Below are 25923 nucleotides of genomic sequence, written 5' to 3'. Positions count from 1 at the left end.
TGATATGTTTTCACAAATAAAGTAAATCATCTTCTTTCTCATTTGATTGATCTCATTTCCCAGGGGAAATCTCCTCGTACTAGTAAATAGAAAAGCCTCTATAGTCTATGTAGCACAACGGCATTAGATTTACCCACATTTCTTCTGTAGGAATTAGGATGTAGCTGGAAGATGGATTTGAGAAACACTCTAATATACTTCTAGCAACAAGTAAACAGAAAAAGGCCTATTAGCTCAGTTGGTTAGAGCGTCGTGCTAATAACGCGAAGGTCGCAGGTTCGAGACCTGCATGGGCCATGGATTTTTTTTGTCTGGTTCGTTCGAGACCTGCATGGGCCATAGATTTTTTTTTTGTCTGGTTCCCCTTTTATTCTTTGTCTTCTTTTACGACCCACAGGCCTTCATTCCACGGCCCATACATACTTTCCCAGCCCAGCGCTTTACGACCCACAGTCTCTCTTTGCTCGTTTTTCCTGGACCTTTCAAGCAGCGAAAATATGGAGAGCACGGCCCTGGCTGGCTTCTTCAGTTTTCTGCGTTTTCAATAAAATTTCAAACGTTGACAGACAAGTACACAGTCAGTAGACGCTATACCACCACCATCAAGGCATCAAGCAAATCTTGTTTCAAAGCTGGTCCGCCAGAAATACTCCTCCGTTCTAAAAAAAAAGCAAATTTCACTTTTCGAGAAGTCAAGCAATTTTAAATTTGATCAAATTTATATAAAAATAATATTAACATTTATATTACAAAATAAGTATTATTATATTAATTATATAATATATTTATAGTAAATCTATTTGGAAATATAAATGTTAGTAAATTTTTGTATAAATTTAGTTAAATTTAAAAGTGCTTGATTTCTTAGGAAGGAAGAGTTGAATTCTTTTGTAGACAGAGAGTAACGTCAAAATCGCTCGGAAAATCAGCACCCGCGTAGCACGACGTACTAACTACGTGTAATTGATGTGGGAAATATGACTATGGAAGGGTATAAGTACTCAAATGCAAGTTAATCTGAAAAAAATGCAAGTTATGCACGGAATACACATTACTTCATTCTCTTTTGATAGATCTATTTTATCTTGATGCAATAATAAAGGGAAAGACTCTGCTTATCATCGAATTAATCTTACCTCTCTTCACTAGAAAAGAACTCCATAGTATTGATGTTATTATATGCATGATCCAATCTTCCCTCTAGAGGAATTATTTTGCAAAGGAATCGGAACGGTTCTCCATATGTTTCCGAGATGGCATCTCAAATGAAACTATCAAAAGAGAAATTTTTTATTTTAAAAATAGATCTATCAAAAGGGAATGGAGGGATTATTATCTAGAAGGAAAAAAATTCTACACTCGAATTATCACAAAAATCTGATTTTCAATCTTCAACTATAAAACTGGATAATGAGAGCCATCCGACTATTGAAAATAGACAAATTTGGCTCCTTGAGTGGTTTCAAAGGTATTTTTCCATTTTATTAAAATTAAAAATATTCAAGGGTAGAAATTGGATTTTTTTCCTATCTAAAAACGCATACAGAAAACGTATCTATACATTCTTCTGTCGCGGGGCCATGGGGATTACGATGATATTATTCAAGTAGTCCACGGTTCTCACCGCCGCGATTTGCCAGATATGTGAAGGCCGCCGACGGCCGAGGCAACAAACAAGCAAGCTACTACGAAACTAAAGGCGTGTTTGGTTGTCTGCCTTACGAAACTAAAGGCGTGTTTGGTTGTCTGCCTCGGACACCGCGTCACGCCACACATCTCGCGCCGCAGGCGTGGCGGCCGAATCGGCCGCCGCACCTTAAACGCGGTGTGGCGCCGTCGGCAGACAACCAAACAGACCTTAATTGTTGCCCCTAATCCCTACCCGCCACTATAAAGTAGTGCCTCGATCGCTTCCTCTTCCCCTAGCCAACAGGCCTCACGCGTCCATCCACCGGCAACGACTCTGCCGGCCGGCCAGCCGCCTGGCTAGCCCTTGCTAGCTTCTCCGCGTTGACTCCTCGCAGGCACGGCCACACACGAAGGCACGCTTCCTTCTCTGGTTTGCTTGAAGCGCATCGATCGCATGTGAGTTGGGCCGTTGGCATGCATGTTTGTGATTGATCGATCCATCGATTGATGCCACACGTCGGGGCTGACGATGAGGCTGATGAGCTGCATGTGCGACAATGTCCGTGCGTTTCAGGATGGGAGGCGGTGACGGCCGGCTGCCGCCGGGCTTCCGTTTCCGGCCCACCGACGAGGAGCTGCTCACGCACTACCTCGCCCCGAAGGCGGCCGACGCCGGCTTCGCCCCCGCCGCTGTCCGCGAGGTCGATCTCTACAGGTCCCAGCCATGGGACCTGCTGCCGGCCGCCGGAGGAGGCGGCGGCTGCTGCTACTTCTTCTGCAGGAGGAGCGTCAAGTTCCCGTCCGGCCTCAGGACCAACCGGGCCACGCGGGCCGGGTACTGGAAGTCCACGGGGAAGGACAAGGTGGTGACGCGCCAGCACGGCGGCGGCAGCATCGACAGCGGCCGCGGCGAACCGCTGGGGCTGAAGAAGACGCTCGTGTTCTACAGGGGCCGCGCGCCCACCGGGGAGAAGACCAACTGGGTCATGCACGAGTACCGGCTGGTGCAAGGCCATGGATACACATCTCCTATGCTTGCAACAGGATCACAAGTAATAATAATTTTTGCACAATTTTCTTCAACGAACCTTGATCTTACGTCGTATTTATATGCTGGTCCTAATGTGTTATTCTGCTTGTGAACAATTTCTCTGGCAGAGTGAGTGGGTGATTTGCAGGATGTTCATGAGGAAGGCACCAGGTGAAAAGAGCCTGCTGGAGGAGGAGACAGTTCCTCACTCTCCTCTGAATAATGGTCATCTGCAGCCGTCATTCGACGGTTGCAACGGCGGCAAGACGACGACGGCGGTTGGGGAGGCCTCCAACCCCGAGCACGCGAACTGCTTCTCCGATGCTCTCGCAATCGCGCCGGCTGATCGTCATCACGAGACGGCATGTCAGGGTGCGCTGCAGCTGAACCGTGAGGCGGAGTTGCTGATGAACTGCTCGGCGTCGGACTATGCATCGGCAGCGGCGCCAGCATCAGAATTGCAACAGCAAGCAACGCTGCTCCTTGACGAGCTGAGCTCAGACTGCTTCGACGATCTGCTGCCGCAGCTGCTCGACTACGAGGGCCTCCCCTTCCTTCAGGACTTCTGATGCCATATTCCGGTGTGTGTAAGCTCCACGACATCAAAGTGCAAGTCCTTCTGTCCATGCACGATCGAGTAGTGCACGACCAGGTGGTCAGGCACTCAGGCCTGTATTGCGGCATCTGTTGTTCTTTGACAGTTGTTGCAAGAAGACACATGGGCTCACATGTCAACAGTCAACCACATAATGATAAGCGAGTGGCATGTTTGTGAACCTAGTTCAGCGGCACGTTGCGGGAGTTCATCGTTGTTGATATGTTGTCATGCATTGTTTGTACATACGTAAACACGCCTGCTTCTTCAGACGTACTGGGTCTACCACTCTACCTTCTGTAGGTTAGTTTGTCATGTATTTGTGGTATGCTCCCTCGTTCCAAATTATAAGTCGTTTAAGTTTTGTGCCAAGTCAAAACCTACTTCTATTTTATCTTCAGATGTATGGAACCTACCACCAATATGTATTTAGCTTGCAATGGCAGTATATGTGATAAGAAGAAAAATCTACTTGCCGTCCAACTATTGGATTTAATTCTCTAGCCCCTCAACTTCAAAACCAAGTATAATCTGTCCCAATATATGCCAGTGCAAATTTCATCCTTGGCTGCTTTTGCAAGTGGTTTTGGACGACGTGGCAACCGGGCACCAAAGAAATGACCCAGGCTCACCACCTTTCTCGATTTAGTACTTTATGTCTCGGAGAGGAGAAAGACCATGGAACCAACTAATAAATAGAAGATCTTATGTTATTGAATGAACCACATGCATACTGTCCGTTCAAGAAACAAATAATATTTTAGGAAATACATCAATTTTAGTGAATTTGCCTCAAAACCAATCTCGTGATCCATACTACAGTGTATTTCCACGAATAAGTAACAAATGATAATTGAAATACGACGAGAACTGCACCAATTCCTATACATGTTTTGCAAAAAGTATCTTTTCAGGCATATGCTCTCCTTTCCTTTTAAAGGCTCTACATACAACCAGTCAATAAATTTATATATGATTCTTGAATTTCGATAAAGAAAAAAGTGGTCAAACAGAGTTGCATATGCTTGTCGGTTTCTTTAAGCTAGCTTCCTTCCAACATCCCTAATTGGCTCTCACTCCATCTCTCCATATTCCATACCCTCTTCCTCCATCTTCATGCTCGACTTGCCGCCTTGCTTAAAACCCCAAGCACTGCTTGGTCATCCCTTTTTACTAGCATCCTACTGCTATCCCTTCTCTATAAGGCTCTATGTGGATGGGCTATTCTCTGTAAGCAGGCTCTATGTGGATGGGCTAAAATAGGAGGGCTAAAGTTTAACCCAATTAGCTCTTATCTGTAATTAGCTCCATATTTAGTTCTCCTATCTGGCATCCAAATAAGAGGACTAATGTTAAATCCTAGCTAGGATCCAAAGGGACCCTTAAGGTCTCCAACCCTAACAATAAACGGATTGTTTGTGAAATTTCAATAACTTGATGATGAGACGTTCCCAAAAGGTACTTGCTAGTATATAGACATGATATATCAAGGATTCAAGTGTTGGACTCTTGAGTGTATCTCAAAGGTATATCTAAGCAGTTTCGGATGGGATTTTATTTATACATCTGTAGTAGACATTGTATACGTACGCGAAGATAGGTTGGTATGACTTTATTTGTGTCCTGATGGCCGCTTTATGTATATAGGCAGATTAGTGGTTACGGCCGGTTGCTTCTTTTCGGCCGAGCTGTGGATTAAGATAGCCCTGTGGCAGCCTAATTCTGCTTGCATCACCTTGGAACTAAAACGCTTCTTAAATCTCAACTTGCGTGACTTCACGACACACCGTCTAGTTAGAGAGACTAAATTAAACTAGAGCCTCAGACGACTAGTTCAGAGATGGCCAGACTAAGAGATCCGCTACACGTCACGGGCAAATGTTGTCGACGACGACTCTACTAAAACACTTCACCCTGAATGGTCCCTTGGTTGTCGTCAGAGAGATTCTAAGCAGGCATGGCATTGTTAGCGTTGTGCTACAGCCTGAATGGTCTGATGGGTAGTAGTATGTACCCTCGCTCATCTATTTTGGTCTTGGGGTAGGGTTCAGAGATACAGATCCGATCAGTCACCACTCTTTTGTTAGCAGCTCTTACATCTTACTAATGGTGGCGGAGCTAGAAGGAAACACCGCCCGTGCAGCCTCGGAACGGAGAAACATGTAAACAATCGATCTAGTTACTGTTCTCGTAGTACTCAAGCAAGTGCTAAAAATTTGTGTGGGTCGGTGCTTGGTTGCATGCGGTCCCTTAATTTCTATTCGACTGTATTCAATGCAAAATGGATTTTGAATTTGAATTAGCCACTGTCGATGGGCACAGAATTTGAATTAGCCACTGTCGGCGTGGTTCCACGGATCGAGCATAGCTGAAGTCCCTGGACGGTCCTGCTAGTAAGACGGAGACCACGCATACTGCTGGATCACAATTCACATCACATATGCACCGTACGTAGCCTCTTCCTGTTTAATTTGGCACCATTAGCTAGGTTTCTAATAAAGATGACGGCATTTCCTTCAAAAAAAATAAAGATGACGGCATCGGAAACACGTGTTCGATGTTCGTGACCGAGATCGAACAAAACGAAGAGCATCATGCATGCATGCAGTGTTGTTAGACCCCGAGCGAGGCTTGCACGGAAGAACAACCACACCACATCACCTAGCCTAATCCAACCCCTGGAAGGCATCCATTAATTAACTATGTCGAATAGCTGGCTGGCTAATTATCCTTCTTCCATCTAAGTCTAGATTTTATATACCAGCTTCACGTGCTGATTAGTTACCACAAGTAAGTTGTTTTATTCTACTGCTCTCCGTCCTAAGTTATTAGTTACCACATAGATTTTTCTACGCATGTACATATAATATATATTTGAATGCATAGAAAAATTATACATTTAGAAAACCAAACGACTAATAGTTTAATAGCAGATGGAGTAGCACCGAAGGTTCTGAACTAACACCAGTATTTCAGAGCAATTAAACAGGCTTAATCATTCACTCATTCCCCTCGCAGAGAAAAGCAATCTCCCCCGGTCAGACCCGGTCGCTGATACGATGGCGGCGCCCGATTGGGCCAGGCGAGGCCCTGCCTGACCGCTGCACAGTGGCTCGGGGGACACGGCAGCGGCTGCCGGCCTTTGATAATCCCGCGCCGGAGCCGTCCGGCACAAGCAGCGGCGCGAGGTTCATCGTCCCCGGCCGGCTCCTGCGGCGGTCAGACTGCGAGATCTCGCTAGATCGCGGCTGGCGTCAGAATATTCTCTCCCCCAGCTTCTGGCAGCACACAACAAGAATGTGGGTTAACATTTGTTGGAGGAGATGGCGTTTTCTGGGATGGGGACAGCTCTACCAAACTACGAGCTACCGACGCGGATGCGGTGCAGGGTCAGGTTAAGTGCTGCGGCTACCAATCAGGTTTTGCAACTTGCGGCCGCGTAGGCATGCAGGCAGGCATCGTTCATAGAGCCAGGCAGAAGGAACTAGGAAGATCCTTTAAATATTTACAAATACCAGACAGTGGGAAAAGGAATTTAGATAGTACCTAAAAGTTGGTAATTTATTTTAGTGCAAGTTGATACTTGTATGTGTGATCTGGAGAATCTCATCTCAAGATAAAAAACAGTAAGGAGAAAAAGAACTTTAGTCTCCTTTTTTTTTGAAAGAAAACTGAACTCCTCTGAAGCAAGGAAAATCTGTTGTATTTCCTCCAAAATTAATTCGAAAACGACGAGAAAGCACCATTCAATAAGTTTCGACAGAGCATTCACAGGTATTAAAATTTAAGGCGAATTATATGTGAACTTTAAAACATTAGGCTCCACCCTGTATTGGATACAACAATGTAGTTACGAATGCAGAAAAATTCCTGCGTCAGTTTCTTAACCGCCGCCAGTTACGCGCCAAATTTATTGCACAAAAACGAGTCGTACCATGGAGTTAATGGGCTTCTGAAAAGGGAGAGGAAGCGATAACACAGATCAGTCGTCCCAGTTTCAGCCCAATGAATTGGACTGGATGAACCTGGCCCGTTAAATCGGCCCTATAAGGCCTTTTACAATAAGGCCCTTCTCCGTCCCGTCCAAATATCTTCGTCGTCCTCGCGTCATCGCCGTCGTCGTCGTTGTCGTCTCTGAGCCAGTCTTACTTGGACGTAGGGTTTTGGTCTCTCCAATCCAATCCGATCCACCTCGCGGCCGCCGATGGGGAAGGACTCGAAGCCGAAGGACGCGAAGGGCAAGGGAAAGGCCGCATCCTCCGGCGGCGACGACGCCGGCGGCAAGGGGGGCAAGGGCAAGGGAGGCAAGTCCGCAGATGGCCTCGGCACCTGCACCTACGTCAAAGGTACCGCGTGTTCTTGTAGTATTGGGTGAAAGCTCGCTGAATTTGGGTGAGATCTTGCGGTTGTGGGGGTTTCCGGGGTTTTGAGTGGATGGGTCGTCTGTATTTGATTGTGATTCCCTCGTTTTAGAATATGTTGTGAAATTGAGTTGCAATTATTCTTACTATTAATTCCATTTATTCATGTTTGGTTTTTCAAAGTTCTTTTGTTGATTATTGTGTCCGCTGCAAGTAAAAAAAAACAGCTGATTGTTGACTTGCTGTGTTGTCTTGCATCTACAGCTCGGCACGTATTGTGCGAGAAGCAGGGGAAGATCAATGAGGCTTATAAGAAGTTGCAGGATGGATGGCTGGACAATGGGGACAAGGTTCCTCCTGCTGAGTTCGCTAAGGTAAAGAGCCGATTGATGAGCACATTCTATACAGCTTAGCTAAAACTTAGTTAGGTTTGCTCAAAAGAAAAGGGTAGTGAGGAATCTTGCACATTGATACCGATAAAACTTCACAGTTTTTAATATCTCGTTTTTTAGTGAAATTTCCAGTCTGTATTTTGGTCCTTGAGGGGAATTAATTGTGTAGGGATACAATGATATTCAGACAGTTTCGACCCTTGTCCTTATTCACATGTTATGTTTGCAGTATGCGTCATTGTTTTCTTCTGTTGATTCTGTTCTGCGACTATGAATGAACTCTTGATGATTTTTATTAGTTGCACTTTGTTAAAGACCCTTACTGCCTTAAGTCCTTTTGTCTCATGACAAGCACAGATGAATAGATGATGTATATGAACAGTTATTTAAAGACTGGGTGGCGTTGCTGACTTCTAGATGATGCATGCAGATCTATTGAGACTTCATAGGTTTGGGCAATTTTTAGCAGGGCCAAAAAAAATTGATAGTGGCATAATCTTAAAACCGATACTTGACTGAGCGAGTTTTGGACTGCGAACTGGCCTTGGATACTACTGCCCAAAGGACTGGCTAGCATGAGAGATTAAAGCTTTGACAAGCTATGTTTACAAAATACATGCAATGAAAATTCAATGCAGTGCTAAGCTCTAGCATTTAGTTTGAAGCAAATTGAAGTTATCTCCCACCTAGTATATCTATCTGACTCGCATTTTTATGCACACACTGGTTGCAGTTTTCTCAGGTTCTGAACCTTGGGAACCTTTATAAAACAGAAAATTGGTGGTTGGTTTTCATAGCACCAATTAGCGATTCAAGTTTGCATAGAGTCAAGTCCTGGAAAATAGTCAATAGTGGTGAATGTTCCTTCAGGCTGATGAACTTTCTAAATGATTCAGTAGAGTTTCCGGTCCATGTTATTGACAGCATATGTCACCAACTTCAATCTCAGTTCAGCGATCTGGCATGTACACACTAAGAGGCCGTTTGGCCGGGCTTCGGAGGGCTCCGGCTCCTCCTGACAGAAGCACTGTGCTGTCAGTGGAGCCACAATTTGTGGCTCCACCGGCTCCTCGGTTGTCTATGAGAGGGAGGGGGAGGAGAGAGGAAACCGGCTTCAGTGAACAGTGTCGCTACAGTTTTGCCAGGGGGAGCCGGAGCCGGCCGGAGCTCTCCCAAACGGGCTCTAACAATTTTGTCTGGATAGTGTTCTGTCATGTACAATCTGGCCAACTATTTTGTCTGGATAGTTTCTTGTAAATTCAGTGCTATTAGTCTATTAGACACCAAACTATAATGCGTAATTCGGCACCTTCTTCATGCTGCAGGTAGCACAGGAGTTTTCTGAATGCCCGTCAGGGAAGAAAGGTGGCGATCTTGGCTGGTTCCCGCGTGGCAAGATGGCTGGCCCTTTCCAGGAGGTTGCATTCAACACACCTGTGGGAGCTGTTAGCGCACCATTCAAGTCCACGTATGTCATTGCCACTGTTTTTCTTACATTGTTGGCCTACTGAATATCCTAGCAGTAGTTTACAATGCATAAGTCCTGCATTGTTCCTTTGAACCTAACACTGCTGATACATGAATGGGGAAAGCACTGACACGCTCTTCAAAATCTCGTGTTCCTGAAGATACTTGCTCTTACCTCATCTTTTATCTGGTACTCACTACGCCGCTCTCTGTTCCGGTGCAGGCACGGGTACCACTTTATCCTCTGTGAAGGAAGGAAGAACTGATCTGGAAGTGTGCTCCTGGTTGGGGAGACCTCATCAGGCAATATGAGACGCAATGCAAACGCCTCCTCTTCTCTGTTGGCTTAATAAGCGCTGGACATGTGTATTTTGTGTTTGGCTATTGGCATGTTGTCCCAAAGGAATTGCCAAAACAAAGGGGAAAGAAAGTGTGGTTTGCTGTAACTAACCTATTAACTATGATGCTGATATGCCATATCTACTAGGGTTGGTTAGAAGTGTGGTTCTAGCATTTCTGTGCCATTTACTTTTTAACGACCAGGGCGCCACGCCTCTTCATTTGAATTGAATTGTGCAAATTTCTAGCGCAAAATCTCTGGCAAATACGTTAGGAGTTGAAAAGCAAGCTGTTAACTCTCTGATTAGTTCTGCCAGGAATTCAGCTTCAATCAATAGAAAGTTGGAAACACTATGCTACTGCCGCCTGTAATTTTGTTGGTTGGAACGACCGGCCCCATTCATCCAGCGTACATTCAGAATCGCACAGTAGTGACAAGCTGTTGTAATTTTGTTGGTTGGAACGGCCGGCCCCATCCATCCACCGTACATTCAGAATTGCACAATAGTGACAAGCTGTTGTAGGCTCGCCAGTCTATTTTAATACACAATTTTTCTGCGGACCCATAACAGCTAACTTTATAGTAATTTATATGCTATATGAAAACACTCACGTGAGCCTGTCTTACTGCTCTACAGTTCGTACATTTAAAAGAGCAATACCAACATTTAAAAGTCGCGGTTGTTGAACCATACATGAGAATTAAAATTTTATTGCACAATTATGTTTCTTTCGGCGAGAATGATCTCACTTGTATATATTTCGGTAATATTCTTCGAGAAGACATAAATTGCTTTTGTAGTAGATAAAAAATAAGTTAAAATATTTAATTGGTTTGGCAAAGGGATCTATCATAGAATATGCATGAAATATCCACCTACCGCAACACAGTTGTCCTACCTTCTTCTCTGCTCACACCATCCAATATATCTTCGCAATACAAACATCAACGTCCACTTCATTCAAATAAGATGAGTGAAGAAATTTTTTAAAAAGTCATTAGCAACTGTTTCAAAAGTCATAAGCAAATTAAAATATAATGAAAAGTATTTTCTCAGCAAGAAAAAATATCACTAAAAATATTATTGTGGGATCTAGTTTTCAAGCTCTTGTTGACACGAACGCAATGGCAGAATCAGATTTTGATTTGGATGCTTGATTGTGAGAGTATGGCTTTTTAAAATTTTAAAATCGCATACATGCGCTGATGAGTGGCGAACGCAGGACGAGAATCTAGGTGGGGCGAAGAAGACCGTACGATAAAATTAAACAAGATCATAAAGCAATGCCATATAGAATTTAAGCTACATATCAATACACCATATAAGTTCAAAGAAGGAAACTATATGAATAAAAGAAAAAAAACATACCGCTAAGTTCTCGATGACTGAGGCAACTGCATCCTTCTAGTTTTGAGATGCTGAAATCGTCGAATAATTATCTCGTCATCAAGAGATTTTAGATCTCTTTCTCAGTATAGCAAACCATTAGATCATTCATCCAATCATCTTCAATTTTGTTGCGCAATTCTCTCTTAATGATATTCATAGCTGAAAATGATCTCTCAACACTTGCTGTTGACACCGGTAATAACAAGGCCAACTGAAGCGTCCCCCCCATCAGGGAAGACTTAAAAGTGTCACTTTATCAGTCCCAGGAGGCTGATAACACTTTTATTACATCAGATGGTTCATTACCGTACAACTCTACGCGGTAATGGGCAGTGAAGCGCCACTATCGCGAGGATTACAACCAGAACCCACACAACTACACTAGCTACGAACAAAGGATCATCAGAGTCTTGCGCCATGCGGAGCTCCAACGGTGACCTCACCCACAGGCAAGACTGGGTGCAGGACGGGACCCTACTCGTCGTTCTCGGGGTTGTAGTCGGGATCCTCCACTGTAAAGTAAGAATGGGGTGAGTACAAACGTACTCAGCAAGTCCAATCACACCCGCGGAGGGGTTATAACAGAATTACATGCGCAGGATAATCCAAGGATAAGGTTATGGTTCATTTGCGGAAAACTTGACTTTATGCAGAGGTTCGTTTTGGAAAACATTTTCAAAACAAGTTTTCGAGTATCAAAGAGCGTACGATGTGGATCCACACAGGATCCAGTTTAGAACTGCTACCGGACTCCCCGTCCGCCGTAGCACACGGCACCACTGCCGGATACTTTCCAAACAACTCACACTAGGTCAACCATTCCCAGAGAGAAACACTAGTTATGTGACCACACCGTAACTTGCCCAATACCGTGGGCACGGCTATTCGAATAGATTTCTATCTCTGCAGAGGTGTGCAACTTTACCCACAGGCGGGGTACCACAGCACGAACACCTTAGTGCCGGTGCAGATCCCATCGAAGCCCTTACCCACCGTAGCTAGACCTGACTAGCCACCACGGGATCCATCAAGGGGTCATTCGACCTAACACCGAGGTTTAACCGGGGCATAAGTCACACAGAGCTTATCCCGTCTCCTTGATCACCCGTTGCTCCCAGCTCTCCTGATGGCTATCAGACTAGCTAGTGGGGTTGGGCCAAGCCGTTGCCCATACAACGGTCAAGTGGTTCGCACTACGAGAAGCTAGGTGAGATGTCACATCAACTCGGTCCTTAGGGGTGACAAGATGGATATCTCCCATCCACGCTCAACCACACAGGTACGAGCACACCAGCGGCAATTCACACAGAAATGCCATCCATCTCATCTAACTCACTTTTAAAAACCACATTTTATCCCTTCCCACACACACGCATTTTCTTTATAAATCAGGCAGTCAAAGTACGGTTATTTCAAGCAAGGGTGGCTATCCTACCGGGTTTCCAGTACGCAAAACAATGCAATTTTATAAAACAGGCCATTGGGTCGTGTTTGTAAAAACTAGGACAGAAACATGCATCAAAGGGCGGAATTGAACTTGCCATCGTCAAACCCTTGCGAGAAGTCCTGGTCGTAGCACTGTCCCTCGGGCTCGGGGTCGCGGAACTGGTCCTCGTTCGCTTGGTCACAGTCGGGACCTTCCTCGTTCACTCCGTGTCCTACGACGCAATCAAACAAACACACAATCAAGCACAAAAACTAAAAGCTTTTATCGTCGAGCTTGAATCGGGAATAATTTAGTTACGGAGGTCGGGGCAATATCTCTAGGTGGTTTCTTAATGGCAGGGCCAAAACTATACTAGAAAGGGCGTGGTAAAGTTTCGGGTCAATCGGAGGTCGTTTCGCGCATAAAATGACGCGCTAAAGGTGGTTCCAGGGTTTAAACGGGGGTTCAGGGGCCTGTTCAGAATTATCTAAAGAGGGTAGGGGCCTATTTGCGAATCCTGGAATCAATCAGGGCATTGCTAAAGGGTGTCGGTCATAAATAGGTTTATGTAATTTGAGTGGTTTGGTTTGAAATACCGGGAAGAACAGGGTCTTTTTAGCAAAAGGAAGTAAATAAGCGAGGAGGGTTCTTTTTGGGAGAAAACAAGAAAGGGCAGGGGGTTATGGGCAAAATGCCCTTCTTCTTCCTCCCCCTCACCACGTGAAACAGAGGAGGATGGGGAGGCACGGCCGGCCCCAAATCCGGCGGCCCTAGGGCCTAACCGGCTCGGGCGTGTGGGGGAAAAGGGAGAGGGGGAAGGGGGGGCCCATTCCCGGCCTCACCTCGGGCGGGGGCGGTGCGAGGGGGCGCGGCGACGGCGGGCTGCGGGCGGCGGCGGCGCTGGGGGCGTGGAAAGGGAGCTGGGGCGGCGGTGGAGGTTTGTGGGGAGGTGAGAGGCCGCGGCCGGCCTACTTATAGGCGGGTTGAGGCGGCGAGGAGACGGGGCCGGTGGGGAGGCCGGCGAGCGGCGCGGAGCGTCTTAATGGCGGCCGCGTCGCGTCGCGGGTGTCGTCGAGCGGCGGTGTGCGGGCACAGGGGCGGCACAGCGGGGGCAGGACACGGCACGGCGGGCGGCGCGTCGTCGCAGCTCGGCGTGCGCGTGCAGGCGGCGTGCGGCCGGCGGGCGGCGCGCCACGCGGGGGAAACAGGGCGCGCGCAGGCGACGCGTCGCACGGCGGGCGGCGCGGCACGCGGTACACGCGCGCGCGGGCGCGGGTGGCGTGCGCAGGCCAGGGGGCGTGGCGCGGCGCGGCAGGGGTGCACGGGCACGCGCGCGTGCGTGCACGAGGGAGGAGGGGCCGAGGCCCAGTGCCGAGCAGGAGGGCGGCGCTCGGGAGCAGGGAAGAGGAGAAGGAGAAGAAGAAGGGAGGGAAAAGAAGAAAGGGAGAAGGAAAAGAAAGAGAGGGAAAGAAAAGAAATAGAGAAAGAGAAAAGGAGAGAGAGAAAGGGAGGGGCGCGTCGGCGCCGATCGCGGAGGCGACCGCGGTCGGTCGGCCACGCGCGTGCGTCGTTCGCGTGCGGCGGGATTCGCGGCGCGCGCACGCTGCGCGAGGAGATCGGCGAGGGGGGGGGAAAGAAAACGCGTCGGCGCCAATCGCGGCGGCGGCCGCGGCTGGTCGGCCACGCGTGCGCGGTATTCGCGCGCTGGATCGCGCCGGCGCTAAGCGGTCGCGCGCGTCGACGAGCTACCGAGCGGTGCAGGACGGGACAGTGGCCTGGTTAGGGTTAGGGTTTTGACGTCGGGTGATTTCTAAACGAAGCATCCCAGCGCGTGTTTTAATTTGGTGGATTTTCAGGGCGTTACAAACCTACCCCACTTAAATGAATCTCGTCCTCGAGATTCGGCTGGCTCCTAAACAGATGGGGAAATTCTTTCTTCAGGGCCTCCTCGCGTTCCCAGGTTGCTTCCTCTACTCCATGTCTGCTCCATTGAACTCTGCATATCCGTACTTCAGAGTTTCTGGTCCTCTTAGTTACAGTGTCTAGAATCTTGAGCGGTACTTCCTGATATCGCAGATCCGGCTGCAGGTCTATTGTTTCCACTGGCACATGTTCTCCCTCGGGTACTCTTAGACACCTCCTTAATTGCGAAACATGAAACACTGGGTGTATATCCGACATTTCTTCTGGTAACTCCAGTTGGTATGCCACGATTCCGACTCTCTTCAGAACTCGATATGGTCCAATATATCGAGGGGCTAATTTTCCTTGCACCTGAAACCTTCGTGTTCCTCGAATGGGTGAGACTTTGAGATTGACAAATTCTCCCGGATTGAAACTTACTTCTCGCCTTCTCTTATCCGCGTGGCTCTTTTGTCGAGACTGAGCCGCTTTCAATTTCTCGCGGATTTCCGCTACTTTTTCTTCTGCTTCTTTTATGAGCGCGGGTCCTACTAGGGCACGTTCCCCGACTTCTGACCACATCAAGGGGGTTTTGCACTTTCTTCCATAGAGGGCTTCGAACGGCGACATGCCCAAGCTGGCTTGGTAACTATTATTGTACGAGAATTCTGCATAAGGTAGGCTCTGTTCCCAATCATTTCCATAGGTCAGGACGCATGCTCTCAGCATATCTTCCATGATCTGGTTCACCCTTTCGGTTTGACCGTCCGTCTGTGGGTGATATGCGGAGCTGAAATCCAACTTGGTGCCCATGGCCTGATGCAAGCTTTTCCAAAATCTAGAGGTGAACTGGGTTCCTCTATCCGAGACAATTCTGCTAGGCATTCCATGTAACTTTACTATATTTTCCACATAGAGTTTTGCCAGCTTTTCTCCACCATAAGTGGTTCGTACGGGTATAAAATGAGCCGATTTAGTGAGTCGATCCACTATTACCCATATGGAATCGTGTCCCTTCTGTGTTCTAGGCAGACCCACTACAAAGTCCATTCCTATCTCATCCCATTTCCAAACCGGGGTAGGCAAGGGTTGCAATAATCCTGCCGGTTTCTGATGCTCGGCCTTGATCCTTTGGCAAGTATCACAATGAGCCACAAATCGTGCAATATCCGCTTTCATCCCATTCCACCAATATTTTTGCTTTATGTCCATATACATTTTGGTGGATCCTGGGTGGATAGAGTAGGCCGAGTTATGGGCTTCGTCCATGATCAATTGCCGGAAATCTCCATTCTGGGGCACACAAATCCTATCCTCGTACCATAATGTTCCCTTATCGTCCACTCTAAAACCTGGCGCTTTGTTTTCTCCAGTTTGCTTGCAGATCTTTACTAACTCCTGATCCGAGCTTTGAGCCTCTCTAATTCTATCCTCTAGGGTTGATTGGATGCTTAGCACTTGGCTGGATCCTCGAGGAACAATGTGCACATTTAATCGTGCCATTTCCTCGCGCAGGTTGTCATCCTTGGGTCCATAAGCCTTCCGGCTTAGGGCATCAGCCACTACATTCGCTTTTCCGGGGTGATAATGGATTTCCAAATTATAGTCCTTGACTAGCTCTAACCATCTCCTTTGTCTTAGGTTCAAATCTGGCTGGGTGAAGATATACTTCAGACTCTTATGGTCAGTGTAAATCTCACACTTATTCCCAATCAAGTAGTGTCTCCAAATTTTAAGGGCATGCACTACAGCTGCTAGTTCCAAATCATGGGTCGGATAGTTTTGCTCATGGGTCTTGAGTTGGCGGGAGGCATATGCAACGACTTTCCCGTCTTGCATCAGTACGCACCCTAATCCTTGTCGGGATGCGTCACAATAAATGACAAAGTCCCGATGAATGTCCGGTAGGGTCAGCACTGGGGCGGTTGTCAGTCTTCGCTTCAATTCTTGAAAACTCCTCTCACAGGATTCTGTCCAAGCAAACTTTTTCTCCTTCTTAAGAAGTTCCGTCATGGGTCGGGCTAACTTGGAGAATCCCTCAATAAATCTCCGATAGTATCCGGCTAATCCGAGAAAACTTCTGATCTCACTAACGTTAGTTGGCTGCTGCCAATTGGATACGGCTTCAACCTTTTCTGGGTCCACTGCTACACCTTCCGCGGTTAGAATGTGACCAAGAAAAGCTACTCTCTCCAGCCAGAATTCGCACTTGCTGAACTTGGCATATAACCTATGTGCCCTCAGCTTTTCTAATACTACCCGCAGATGTTGCTCATGTTCCTGAATACTCTTAGAGTAGATAAGTATGTCGTCGATAAAGACTACGACGAACTTATCCAGCTCGTCCATAAACACTTTGTTCATGAGGTTCATAAAATAGGCAGGGGCATTGGTTAGTCCGAAGGACATTACAGTGAACTCAAACTGCCCGTAGCGGGTGACAAAGGCCGTTTTGGGGATGTCACTTTCTCTAATCTTGAGCTGGAAATACCCTGATCTTAGATCGATCTTCGAAAAGTACTTAGCTCCCTCTAGCTGATCGAACAGGTCATCAATCCTGGGAAGAGGGTACTTGTTCTTAATGGTAACTTCATTCAGTGCCCGGTAATCCACACACATCCTCATACTCCCATCTTTCTTTTTGACAAACAGGACTGGGGCTCCCCAAGGCGACGAGCTTGGTCTGATGAAACCAATCCGTTGCAGTTCTTCTAGTTGCTTCTTTAATTCTGTCAATTCCGAGGCCGCCATCCTATAGGGTCTCTTGGCTATCGGAGAGGTTCCGGGAATAAGGTCTATGACGAATTCTATATCCCTGTCCGGCGGCATACCGGGAAGCTCTTCAGGAAATACATCTGGGTATTCGTTTACTACCGGGACTCCTTCTAAGGGCTTGGCTTCCATGCTAAATACCATTGGGTCAAATTTACTATCCCGGGTACGGCAGATCACTTGTACTCCTTCGTGGTTGGTTAGGTGTACCACTTTATCAGTGCAGCCTATGAGACCATTGTGTCGGCTTAACCAATCCATCCCAAGGATCACGTCTATTCCCCCAGGCTTAAGTACTACCAAATCTGCTAGAAATTCTACCCCACTTAAATTGATCCTTACCCATGGACAGCCTAATCGACAATTGATGTCGCCTCCAGGCGTCCGGGTTAATAGGGGTGTTTTTAGTAGTACCGTGGGTATTTTGTGTTTTTCCACAAAGCTCGAGGATATGAATGAGTGCGATGCTCCAGAATCAAATAGTATTGTTGCCAGAGCTGAGTTGACTAGGTACTCACCGAGCACTACCCCCTGAGCTTCTTGAGCCTCCTGCGCGTCGATGTGATTGACGCGGGCTCGACCAAAGGATTGCTGGGACTGCTTTGTCTGCTGGCTGTTGTCGTTGTTGCGGACAGGCACTCGGTTGGCACCGGTCAGGGCTGGTCTGGGTCCATTCACCGAGTTGGAGAAGGCTGATGTGGCCGGCTTGTTCTTGGCATAAGGGCAATTGGCAATATAATGCCCTACTTCGCGACAGTTGAAGCAGGCCCTAACATTGTTGTTGTCGGGGGTGACCTGGCTTGTATTGCTCTGCGGGGCCCTCGTGGTATTCTGACTCCTGGGCGGGGCCTGTGGTCCTGTCACTTGCGACTGAGTCCTATATTGCATCGGGGCCTGTGATCTTGGTGCAGTGTAGCTGGAGTTCCTCGGCTTTTGGTTGCGGTCTTGTTGGCGGGCCTTACTCTCCAGGAATTTGCGTTTGTTCTCCTTCCGCTCTTCGGCTTTGGCCCTTTCCGTAAGGATAGCCTTGTTCATCAAGGTGTTGAAGTCAGGGTAAATCTGAGGGGTGAGTAGGGTCCGGAGTTCTGGGCTTAGCCCCTTCTTGAACATATCCTGTTTCTTGTCGTCGTCATTCACTTCCTCCGGTGCATAACGGGCCAACTCGATGAACCGGTGGGTGTACTCTTCCACCGTCATGCTTCCTTGCTGCAGTGCGCGGAATTCATCCGCCTTGCGCTTCATGGTGGCCGAAGGAATGTGATAGCGGCGGAACTCCCTCACGAATTCCTCCCAAGTGATAGTAGAGGCATCTTCGGCCGCGGCACAATAATTTTCCCACCAGGATAATGCTATTCCGGTGAGTTGGTGGGCTGCCAGAAGAACCTTGTCTCTGTCCTGGCATTCGAACGGCTCGAGCTTCCTCTGAATCACTCGTAGCCAGTCGTCTGCATCCAAGGGGTTGCAGGACCCGGCAAAGGTGGGCGGCTTAGTCCTCAGAAAAGCTGTCAGCTTGTCATTCATGTTCTGCCCGCGTGGTTGCCGGTTAACAATGGCATTGGCCAGTGTTTCCAGTATAAGGGTCTGGTTATGGATTATCTGTGCCAGGTCTCCGAGGGGTGGGGGTGGTGGTAGTTGTTCTCCCTCTTGACTTCCCCCTCGGTTCTGGCTTACTTCTTGTTCTCCTTGGGGGAGATCTTGTTCAACGGGATGTGCTCCGACACTAGCGGCTACGGGGTTCCGGCCGCGGGAGGCCCTCGCAACGTTCCGGGGGGTCACCTGTTGATTGGGTAAATCGGGGTTACGGTTATGTGATGTTTAAGTTGTTTAATTCGTATATATATAAGGCAGAATCTACCTTCTGCCGATATCTATATAATTAAGCAGCACACAACACATCAGCACACAACATCACAAGCAACAAGCACCAACTATTTTATTAAGCAGGGAGGATACAACTTAGGGGTACGACTAAGTCTCGTGCTACTTGGCCAGGGTCTTGTAAAAGGGCACGTCTTAAACAGAAAGGCGGGGGCATCACTGGGATGGCGTCGACCATTCTACTTGCGTGGTGCGTCTTCTTCCGGGGCGGACAGGGTGAGAGGTTCTCGCTCGCCGTCTTCTGGGTTCCCATCGGTCAGGGGTTGCATTGCAGCATCCCCTCCATCGGCGGCAGTAGAGCTTTCAGGGTTCCCGGGTGGGGCTCGTGTGCTCCCAAAGAGTGATCCCCACCCTATGACGGGTGTCCCGAGCAAAACATGGTCTTCCCCTATCGCCGGGACTGGTGTTCCACTTTGGGTCCAATCCTGCATACGCCGGTCTCGGGCCTGTCTAAGGCTTTCTTGGGCGACAGCTTCGCTACTGACCGCGGCTGCGGCTCTTGCCTCGGCATGGGCGGCTCGGATCTGCTGTATTCTCACCGCGAGCTCTGCTTGCTCGGCTCGGTGAGTCTGCTCCCTCAGAAGGTTGGCTTGCTCGTCAAAGAGTTGGTCCAGGGCGGCTAGGTATGTAGCCACTTGGTACAGGGGGCCTTCTTCGTGGCGACGTCGCTCCAGGTTTCTCATGCGCGCTTCCCAGACTGGGGTTCTGATGGCCGGCGGAAAGAACTTCGCTGGTGTAGGGGCGAGGTGCTCTTCGAAAATCCGGCACAAGTAACGGAGTGCTTTTCTGATGGCCAAGGGGTAGGTGTCTTGGTGCCTAAACCCTGTGGCGGTCGCGCGCCAGGGCTGGATGTCGGGGTAGCGGTTGCTCCTGGCGATGACCAGGATCACCCTGCAGCGGAGGGTACCATGGTGTTCGTACTCTCGGCTGTAGTACCTTGGGCGCTCCGTAACGCCAAGGTCTTCCAGGGTGTTGATCAAGAGGCTGGGGAATCCAGGTGCAGCTTGGCAATCGCCCTGGGTCCATCCTTCCTCAGCCATCTGAAACAGAAACAGGGTGAACAATCTGGTATAGGTGCAACGGGAGTAGATGATATTTATTATTACAACAAGGGTGGTACAACTTTCATGGATACGTGGTCATTCGGGTAGGGTTTTTGCTAGGGGTGCTAATCCTATCATGGAGATTCTTCCTCGATCCTGATAGAGCGCTTCTTTATTGGAAGGAACCGATCCATCTCATTTTCGGTCTGAGTACCCTTGTCCCAATGGGTCTCCATGGGTTCTTCTTCTTCTTCTTCGATCCATCCACCTATCCCGTTGCGGCTCTCGTATTCTTGCATCTGGGCTTGGAGGGCGGCTAAGGAATACTCGGCGTTTGCGGCTCTTGTCCGTTGTTCCTCCAGCTCCTGGGTTATCTTCTCAACTCCATGGATTAATTTCTTCAGTTGTGCCGCTTGCTCGTTGCAGAGTGCATCTAAGCCAGTGAGGTAGATGGACAGGTGGGAAACCGTGTCTTCCAGGTCTTCTTCTTCTCGTCCAAGTCCCCTCATTCGGGCAATCCAAGTGCGCCCTCTTCTTTCAGCGGGTGGGAAAAATCCCATAGGGGTCCGCTGAAGGTGGTGCTTGTAGAGTACACGCAGTCGTCGCAAGGCTTTACGAGCGGCCTTTCGATAGGTGTCGGGGAAGCGAAAACCAGTGGTGGAGATGAACCAAGGGTCCACATCAGGATAGCGGGTGCTTTTCTCCACAAAAATCATCGTGTCACACCGAAGGGTGCCACCGGAAATGTATTCTCGGTAGGCGTATTCCGGCGTTTCCATAACCCCGACACGTTCCAGGCTGAGCAACAATAACTTGGGAAGGCCAGGCTCTGCGTAGCAGACTCCGTTGACCCATCCATTGTCAGCCATCTGGAACAGGGTAAAAACCAGTGGTGAGTGTTTGTGTGAAAAAAAAGAGCTAAGCCAGTGCAAATCCTAGGGCTTAAAAGGGTTTCGCTCCTAGGGTCACGTCCTACGGCCAGCCTACGGCTCTGATACCACCTGAAGCGTCCCCCCCATCAGGGAAGACTTAAAAGTGTCACTTTATCAGTCCCAGGAGGCTGATAACACTTTTATTACATCAGATGGTTCATTACCGTACAACTCTACGCGGTAATGGGCAGTGAAGCGCCACTATCGCGAGGATTACAACCAGAACCCACACAACTACACTAGCTACGAACAAAGGATCATCAGAGTCTTGCGCCATGCGGAGCTCCAACGGTGACCTCACCCACAGGCAAGACTGGGTGCAGGACGGGACCCTACTCGTCGTTCTCGGGGTTGTAGTCGGGATCCTCCACTGTAAAGTAAGAATGGGGTGAGTACAAACGTACTCAGCAAGTCCAATCACACCCGCGGAGGGGTTATAACAGAATTACATGCGCAGGATAATCCAAGGATAAGGTTATGGTTCATTTGCGGAAAACTTGACTTTATGCAGAGGTTCGTTTTGGAAAACATTTTCAAAACAAGTTTTCGAGTATCAAAGAGCGTACGATGTGGATCCACACAGGATCCAGTTTAGAACTGCTACCGGACTCCCCGTCCGCCGTAGCACACGGCACCACTGCCGGATACTTTCCAAACAACTCACACTAGGTCAACCATTCCCAGAGAGAAACACTAGTTATGTGACCACACCGTAACTTGCCCAATACCGTGGGCACGGCTATTCGAATAGATTTCTATCTCTGCAGAGGTGTGCAACTTTACCCACAGGCGGGGTACCACAGCACGAACACCTTAGTGCCGGTGCAGATCCCATCGAAGCCCTTACCCACCGTAGCTAGACCTGACTAGCCACCACGGGATCCATCAAGGGGTCATTCGACCTAACACCGAGGTTTAACCGGGGCATAAGTCACACAGAGCTTATCCCGTCTCCTTGATCACCCGTTGCTCCCAGCTCTCCTGATGGCTATCAGACTAGCTAGTGGGGTTGGGCCAAGCCGTTGCCCATACAACGGTCAAGTGGTTCGCACTACGAGAAGCTAGGTGAGATGTCACATCAACTCGGTCCTTAGGGGTGACAAGATGGATATCTCCCATCCACGCTCAACCACACAGGTACGAGCACACCAGCGGCAATTCACACAGAAATGCCATCCATCTCATCTAACTCACTTTTAAAAACCACATTTTATCCCTTCCCACACACACGCATTTTCTTTATAAATCAGGCAGTCAAAGTACGGTTATTTCAAGCAAGGGTGGCTATCCTACCGGGTTTCCAGTACGCAAAACAATGCAATTTTATAAAACAGGCCATTGGGTCGTGTTTGTAAAAACTAGGACAGAAACATGCATCAAAGGGCGGAATTGAACTTGCCATCGTCAAACCCTTGCGAGAAGTCCTGGTCGTAGCACTGTCCCTCGGGCTCGGGGTCGCGGAACTGGTCCTCGTTCGCTTGGTCACAGTCGGGACCTTCCTCGTTCACTCCGTGTCCTACGACGCAATCAAACAAACACACAATCAAGCACAAAAACTAAAAGCTTTTATCGTCGAGCTTGAATCGGGAATAATTTAGTTACGGAGGTCGGGGCAATATCTCTAGGTGGTTTCTTAATGGCAGGGCCAAAACTATACTAGAAAGGGCGTGGTAAAGTTTCGGGTCAATCGGAGGTCGTTTCGCGCATAAAATGACGCGCTAAAGGTGGTTCCAGGGTTTAAACGGGGGTTCAGGGGCCTGTTCAGAATTATCTAAAGAGGGTAGGGGCCTATTTGCGAATCCTGGAATCAATCAGGGCATTGCTAAAGGGTGTCGGTCATAAATAGGTTTATGTAATTTGAGTGGTTTGGTTTGAAATACCGGGAAGAACAGGGTCTTTTTAGCAAAAGGAAGTAAATAAGCGAGGAGGGTTCTTTTTGGGAGAAAACAAGAAAGGGCAGGGGGTTATGGGCAAAATGCCCTTCTTCTTCCTCCCCCTCACCACGTGAAACAGAGGAGGATGGGGAGGCACGGCCGGCCCCAAATCCGGCGGCCCTAGGGCCTAACCGGCTCGGGCGTGTGGGGGAAAAGGGAGAGGGGGAAGGGGGGGGCCCATTCCCGGCCTCACCTCGGGCGGGGGCGGTGCGAGGGGGCGCGGCGACGGCGGGCTGCGGGCGGCGGCGGCGCTGGGGGCGTGGAAAGGGAGCTGGGGCGGCGGTGGAGGTTTGTGGGGAGGTGAGAGGCCGCGGCCGGCCTACTTATAGGCGGGTTGAGGCGGCGAGGAGACGGGGCCGGTGGGGAGGCCGGCGAGCGGCGCGGAGCGTCTTAATGGCGGCCGCGTCGCGTCGCGGGTGTCGTCGAGCGGCGGTGTGCGGGCACAGGGGCGGCACAGCGGGGGCAGGACACGGCACGGCGGGCGGCGCGTCGTCGCAGCTCGGCGTGCGCGTGCAGGCGGCGTGCGGCCGGCGGGCGGCGCGCCACGCGGGGGAAACAGGGCGCGCGCAGGCGACGCGTCGCACGGCGGGCGGCGCGGCACGCGGTACACGCGCGCGCGGGCGCGGGTGGCGTGCGCAGGCCAGGGGGCGTGGCGCGGCGCGGCAGGGGTGCACGGGCACGCGCGCGTGCGTGCACGAGGGAGGAGGGGCCGAGGCCCAGTGCCGAGCAGGAGGGCGGCGCTCGGGAGCAGGGAAGAGGAGAAGGAGAAGAAGAAGGGAGGGAAAAGAAGAAAGGGAGAAGGAAAAGAAAGAGAGGGAAAGAAAAGAAATAGAGAAAGAGAAAAGGAGAGAGAGAAAGGGAGGGGCGCGTCGGCGCCGATCGCGGAGGCGACCGCGGTCGGTCGGCCACGCGCGTGCGTCGTTCGCGTGCGGCGGGATTCGCGGCGCGCGCACGCTGCGCGAGGAGATCGGCGAGGGGGGGGGAAAGAAAACGCGTCGGCGCCAATCGCGGCGGCGGCCGCGGCTGGTCGGCCACGCGTGCGCGGTATTCGCGCGCTGGATCGCGCCGGCGCTAAGCGGTCGCGCGCGTCGACGAGCTACCGAGCGGTGCAGGACGGGACAGTGGCCTGGTTAGGGTTAGGGTTTTGACGTCGGGTGATTTCTAAACGAAGCATCCCAGCGCGTGTTTTAATTTGGTGGATTTTCAGGGCGTTACACCAACTCAATTAGCTTGTAGACTAAAGGAAAGACAACATGCTTCCTGGTTTGAACCATCTTAATAGCAAGAGATGCAATATCTTCACAAGTACTAAAAGCAGAATGCAATCTGATATGGACAATATATGTCTCAAGTTGCTCTCTTAATATTGCACGATCAACAATTGTGAAATCTTGATCATATAACTCACCAAGCTTAACAAGCTTATCTAAATTAAACATGCAAAAGAAGTTTTTTGGATCCAAGCAAGAAAAATTAACTAGCAACTCACTCGAAACCTCACTAAATCGATGGCATAACTCTGTATTGATTTTGTCAAGAACAACAAAAAATATCTCGGTACGGTAGTAATGAAGGTTTGTCACTCTGAATCCATCTCGCCTTGATCGACCTCTAATGGGTACTTCTGCATCCATATCTACCACAGGAATATGCTTTTCAGCACAAAAAAAGCTTCAGATCTTCAAAGAAATGACTCCCATCCACTGTCTGGCCTCATCATAGCCATTCTAGCTTTAACAATATCAAGTAACTCCATAGCAAGAACAATATTGACATTCTTTCTTTGCAATATTTGTGAAAGCTCATTTGTGACTGCAAGCACCTTCAACATCAATTTTAGAATGAAAGCAAATTTGAAAGTCTCCATTTTTTCTATCAATCCTGCTGCTTGTGTCGGTATACGACCATCTTCATGCACAATGGCAAGAACATGTAATACTGATTCCCACATAGTTTCTAAACGAATCAAGGTTAAATAATGAGAACCCCATCTTGTGTCACCAGGTCTAGCAAGGTTAGTTTCTTGATGAATACCTTTTCCAGTAAAAGTTTCACCCCTTTCTAGTTTCTCTAAAATACTTTCACGTTATTTTATTTTTAGAGCATCTCTTCTCTTGCAAGATGAGCTTGTGGTGCTTACAATTCTCTGAATATCCTCAAAAAAATCATGAACTGATTGACAGCAGGCACTACTAGCAACAGAAACCACTACGAGTTGAAGTTGATGTGCGAAACAATGAACATAATACGCATGTGGATTAATATCCAAAATTCTTTTCTGCAAGCCATTGAATTCACCTCTCATATTTGATGCTCCGTCATATCCTTGTCCCCTAATCTTGGATGTAGATAAGCCATGATGATCTAGAAGAGTCAAAAGAGCTTCCTTTAGGGCATCCGACGTAGTATCCTTGACATGCTTGAGAGCAAGGAATCGTTCAACCACATAACCTTGATTATTCACATATCTACATTACAAGAAAATATAGTTAGATAGGCAAAACAATATAAATATACATTATCATCCATGTTGCAAATATAATTACCTCAATATCACTGCCATTTGTTCTTTAACAAAAATATCACGTGATTCATCAATAAGAATAGAGAAGTTCCTATCTCCAATTTCTTCTATGATGGTCTCTGTGATCTCTCGAGCACAACTTTTGGCAAGATCCTTTTGAATATGTGGAGATATCATAATGCAATTTCTTGGAGCACGATTGAAAGCATCCATCACTTCCTTAATTTTATCCTTCACCCAATCAATCAACTCCCGAAAATTTTTCTTATTTAAGGAAGTAGATGACTCATCATGACCACGAAAAGCTA

General features: G+C 48.6%; 2 protein-coding genes and 1 non-coding gene across 3 annotated transcripts; all 3 read left to right on the top strand.

Annotated features, from left to right (window-relative positions):
• Nucleotides 1-223: 223 nt before the first annotated feature.
• TRNAI-AAU lies at nucleotides 224-297 on the top strand. Its single transcript has one exon. It is a non-coding gene; the product is annotated as a tRNA-Ile (tRNA).
• Nucleotides 298-2186: 1889 nt separating this feature from the next.
• LOC112881078 (NAC domain-containing protein 92-like) lies at nucleotides 2187-3228 on the top strand. Its single transcript, XM_025945782.1, has 2 exons — nucleotides 2187-2681; nucleotides 2788-3228. The coding sequence occupies exons 1-2, from the start codon at nucleotides 2187-2189 to the stop codon at nucleotides 3226-3228; spliced, it is 936 nt and encodes a 311-aa protein (XP_025801567.1).
• A 4136-nt stretch (nucleotides 3229-7364) lies between these two features.
• Nucleotides 7365-9998, top strand: LOC112883499 (peptidyl-prolyl cis-trans isomerase NIMA-interacting 4). Its single transcript, XM_025948801.1, has 4 exons — nucleotides 7365-7600; nucleotides 7880-7989; nucleotides 9333-9475; nucleotides 9698-9998. The coding sequence occupies exons 1-4, from the start codon at nucleotides 7459-7461 to the stop codon at nucleotides 9738-9740; spliced, it is 438 nt and encodes a 145-aa protein (XP_025804586.1). The 5' UTR covers nucleotides 7365-7458; the 3' UTR covers nucleotides 9741-9998.
• The last annotated feature ends 15925 nt before the right edge of the window (nucleotides 9999-25923 follow it).

This window comes from Panicum hallii, chromosome 2 (assembly GCF_002211085.1).
Source record: "Panicum hallii strain FIL2 chromosome 2, PHallii_v3.1, whole genome shotgun sequence".
NCBI lineage: Eukaryota > Viridiplantae > Streptophyta > Magnoliopsida > Poales > Poaceae > Panicum > Panicum hallii.
The sequence above is the reverse complement of the archived record's forward strand: the minus strand, read 5'-3'. Positions and strand labels throughout refer to the sequence as shown.

Bases quoted from the DNA above. Each gene is read 5' to 3' on its own strand.
- LOC112883499 (XM_025948801.1), top strand. From the start codon at position 7,459: ATGGGGAAGGACTCGAAGCCGAAGGACGCGAAGGGCAAGGGAAAGGCC. The intron at 7,990-9,332 runs GTAAAGAGCCGA...TTCATGCTGCAG, and splicing joins CTCCTGCTGAGTTCGCTAAG to GTAGCACAGGAGTTTTCTGA. The intron at 9,476-9,697 runs GTATGTCATTGC...GTTCCGGTGCAG, and splicing joins AGCGCACCATTCAAGTCCAC to GCACGGGTACCACTTTATCC.
- LOC112881078 (XM_025945782.1), top strand. From the start codon at position 2,187: ATGTCCGTGCGTTTCAGGATGGGAGGCGGTGACGGCCGGCTGCCGCCG. The intron at 2,682-2,787 runs GTAATAATAATT...TTTCTCTGGCAG, and splicing joins TGCTTGCAACAGGATCACAA to AGTGAGTGGGTGATTTGCAG.